Raw genomic sequence first — 2,828 nt, 5'->3', positions numbered from 1 at the left:
TCCCTGCCCCCGTCACTGACCTGCTGACATTTTTTCCCCAGAGCAGCGGGGTCGGGGAGCATGGCTCCCTGGAGTTGGTCTGGCTTTTCACAACTTGGCTCCTCTATCCAGGGCTGGCTGGGTAGATGTAGGGCCGGGAGGGTGAGAGGCCCTAGACCAGGGGAGGGCAAACTTTTTGACTCCAGGGCCACAATGGGTTCTTAAACTGGACTGGAGGGCCGGAACAAAAGCATGGATGGAGTGTTTGTGTGAACTAATAAAGTAAACATCATTACATAAAAGGGTACGGTCTTTTTTTTTAGTTTTATTCATTTCAAAACGGGATCTGGCCCACGGGCCATAGTTTGCCCACAGCTGCCTTAGATACTAGTCGCTTAAAGTTGGGGACCTCCGAGGCCCTCCTCTCCTTTTCCTTTCCTCTGGAGGGAAATCCCTCAATGCGGGCAGGTTCCTGGAGCTGAGTCCTTTCCCTCCAGCTCCAAACTGGCAGGCCTGGTGAGGGGTCTCCTGGCTGGGGCTAGAGACAAAGCCCTACAGATACAGGACCCCCTTTCCCTGGTGGCATGGTGAAAACTTTCCTCTGAGGGACTGGAAACTGGGGGCTTGGAGAGCTGCTCGTAGGAGAACCGGGACAGGAGAACGAAGGTGCCTAGACCTTCCTGTCATACAGGAAAAGGAGGGACTCTGCGGCCCTCACCTGGGGCCTGGCCTGAGAACCAAGTTCCTCCGGAGTCTAGACGCATGCCAGTCTGGGTGGAAGGGGACCCTAGCAGCGAGAACCCACCTCCTTGCCTTTCCTTTGACTGGCAACCCTGCCAGATTTGAAGATTTGAAATCTTGGGTAGATTTTCTTTACCGGCTTCCCAAAGCCCTTTCTTCCTGTTTTCCTGGAAGGGAACTTCCCACAGAGCTGATACCTTACAACTGTGGATACCTTAACCTCATGGTTTCAGAGACTAGGGTCTCCCTGAAGCAGCCCATCCTGCCCTTCCAGAGATCTGGGTCCACCGTTCAGTACCCCCACCTAACCCTAATCATGCAAACTCTGGCTCACATACACCGGTGCCACCAACCCCAGGTATCTTGTTTTGCTGTTGTCCTAAGGCTGGCCTCTGCCCCCACAATCAGTTTCTCTCCCAGGTCCAGATTTGGATTTCTGAGGGGCAACAGGGCTGGCAGCCACAAGGGCCTAGGTCACTGTTAGGCTAGTTCAGGAAGTCTTGGTTTCCCTGAGGACAAGCCACGCTCAGCCTTTCTGCTGCTCTCAGCTCACCCTAGACCTAGACCTACCCACCAGGGTGGGTAAAACCTAAGGAGGGAGGGGTCCAGGGCATGGCAGGCCAGGGAAGGGCTGCTGGGTCCAACAAGGCGGAAAAAGGGGCCTATGTTTCTCTTCTCTCCCAGAGCTGACACTTACCAGCTCTTGGCCTCTCCGTCCTTTCTATGCGGGATAAAAGATTCTTGCTGTCAACTCATATCCAGACAAGGAAAATTCTTGCCCAGGCCCCTCCGCATTCAGGTCATTCCAGGGAAGTTCCAATCCCAGGCTAGAGGGCCTAGAACTGAGTAAGGCCCAAGGGAAGTGCGGAGGTGCTAGAAGTGCTAGCGAATTCGCTTAGGCCTCCTGAAATCAGCAACCCCAACAGGCCAAACCCACTCAGTCCTTTGGAGGACTCTCAGGCGACCCAGGATCACGGTTTGGTCTTGCTTTTGCTTGGAAGCTCACTGCGTCTCCATTTTTGTCCACAAGCGACCCGGGCGTCAGTCAATAACTTCCCCAATGGCTTTGCCCGCTTTAGACAAATCCCTGCCCTCTGGGTCTCCCAAAAGATCTCAGCGCCACCCGGGTCAGGCCAGGATTCACTTGGGCCGTGGTGGCTTTGACTAGGGGCCCGGTGTAGGCCTCTCCTGGGAGTTGAGCCCACGCCATGCGACCCCCTCCCTGGAGCCCAAGGGGAGCTCTACTTACTCGTACCTTTCCTTGGCCTCGGCTGCCCGGTCACGCTGTCGCCGGTTCTTGAACCAGTTGCTGACCTGTGTGGTAGTGAGACCCGTGGCCTCCGCCAGCTCCCGCTTCTCCCGCGGGGAAGGGTAGGGGTTGTGCGCGTACCACTCGCGCAACACGCTGCGACTCTTTTCCTTGAAGCAGTAGCTGGTCTCCTCGCCGTCCCAGATGGAGCGCGGCAGCGGAAACTTGCGGCGCACGCGGTACTTGCCCACAGCACCCAGGGGCCGGCCGCGCAGCTTCTCGGCCTCGATGTAGTGCGCCTTGAGCCACAGCTGCTGCAGCTTGGCGTGGTTGTGCGGCGAGAACTGGTGGCTCTCCAGGATCTTGTACAGCTCGCGGAAGTTGCCGCGGTGGAAGGCCACCACCGCCTTGGCCTTGAGCACGCTTTCATTCTTGTGAAGGTGCTCGCAGGCGGGCAGCGACCACAGAAAGCGGCCCAGCCGCTCGATGTTGCCGCCCTGCTGCAGCACCTCGCACACGCACGCCACAAAGAGCAGAAGTAGAAAGTTTAAATAAGCACTTGCTCTAGGACAGTGGTTCTCAACCTTCCTAAAACCGCGACCCTTTAATACAGTTCCTCATGTTGTGGTGACCCCCAATTTCATTGTTACAAATTGAACATAATTAAAGCATAGTGATTAATCACAAAAACAATATGTAACTGTCGCTCCCTCGCTGGCTGCTCACTAGGTCTCCCTCCCGTCTAGCTCTCTCGCTTTTTTAATAATATTATTCTAAGCGGGCATGAGGCGCGGCGGCCCGCGCCCTGATTGGTCTGGTTATCTGACCCGGGGCCTGCCCGCGCCAGACAATAGTCGGA

At 56.1% G+C, this 2,828-nt stretch overlaps 1 protein-coding gene across 1 annotated transcript in view; it reads right to left on the bottom strand.

Annotated features, from left to right (window-relative positions):
- SIX2 (SIX homeobox 2) overlaps positions 1-2,828 on the bottom strand; it is a 5,157-nt gene that overhangs the window by 1,611 nt on the left and 718 nt on the right. Inside the window, exon 2 of the mRNA XM_006778685.2 lies at positions 1,976-2,533. Coding sequence (XP_006778748.1) covers positions 1,976-2,533 — 558 coding nt within the window. The remainder of the gene's footprint in view (positions 1-1,975; positions 2,534-2,828) is intronic.

The sequence above is a fragment of the Myotis davidii genome, unplaced genomic scaffold (genome assembly GCF_000327345.1).
Source record: "Myotis davidii unplaced genomic scaffold, ASM32734v1 scaffold6, whole genome shotgun sequence".
Classification (NCBI taxonomy): domain Eukaryota; kingdom Metazoa; phylum Chordata; class Mammalia; order Chiroptera; family Vespertilionidae; genus Myotis; species Myotis davidii.
This window is presented reverse-complemented; position numbering and strand designations above follow the sequence as displayed.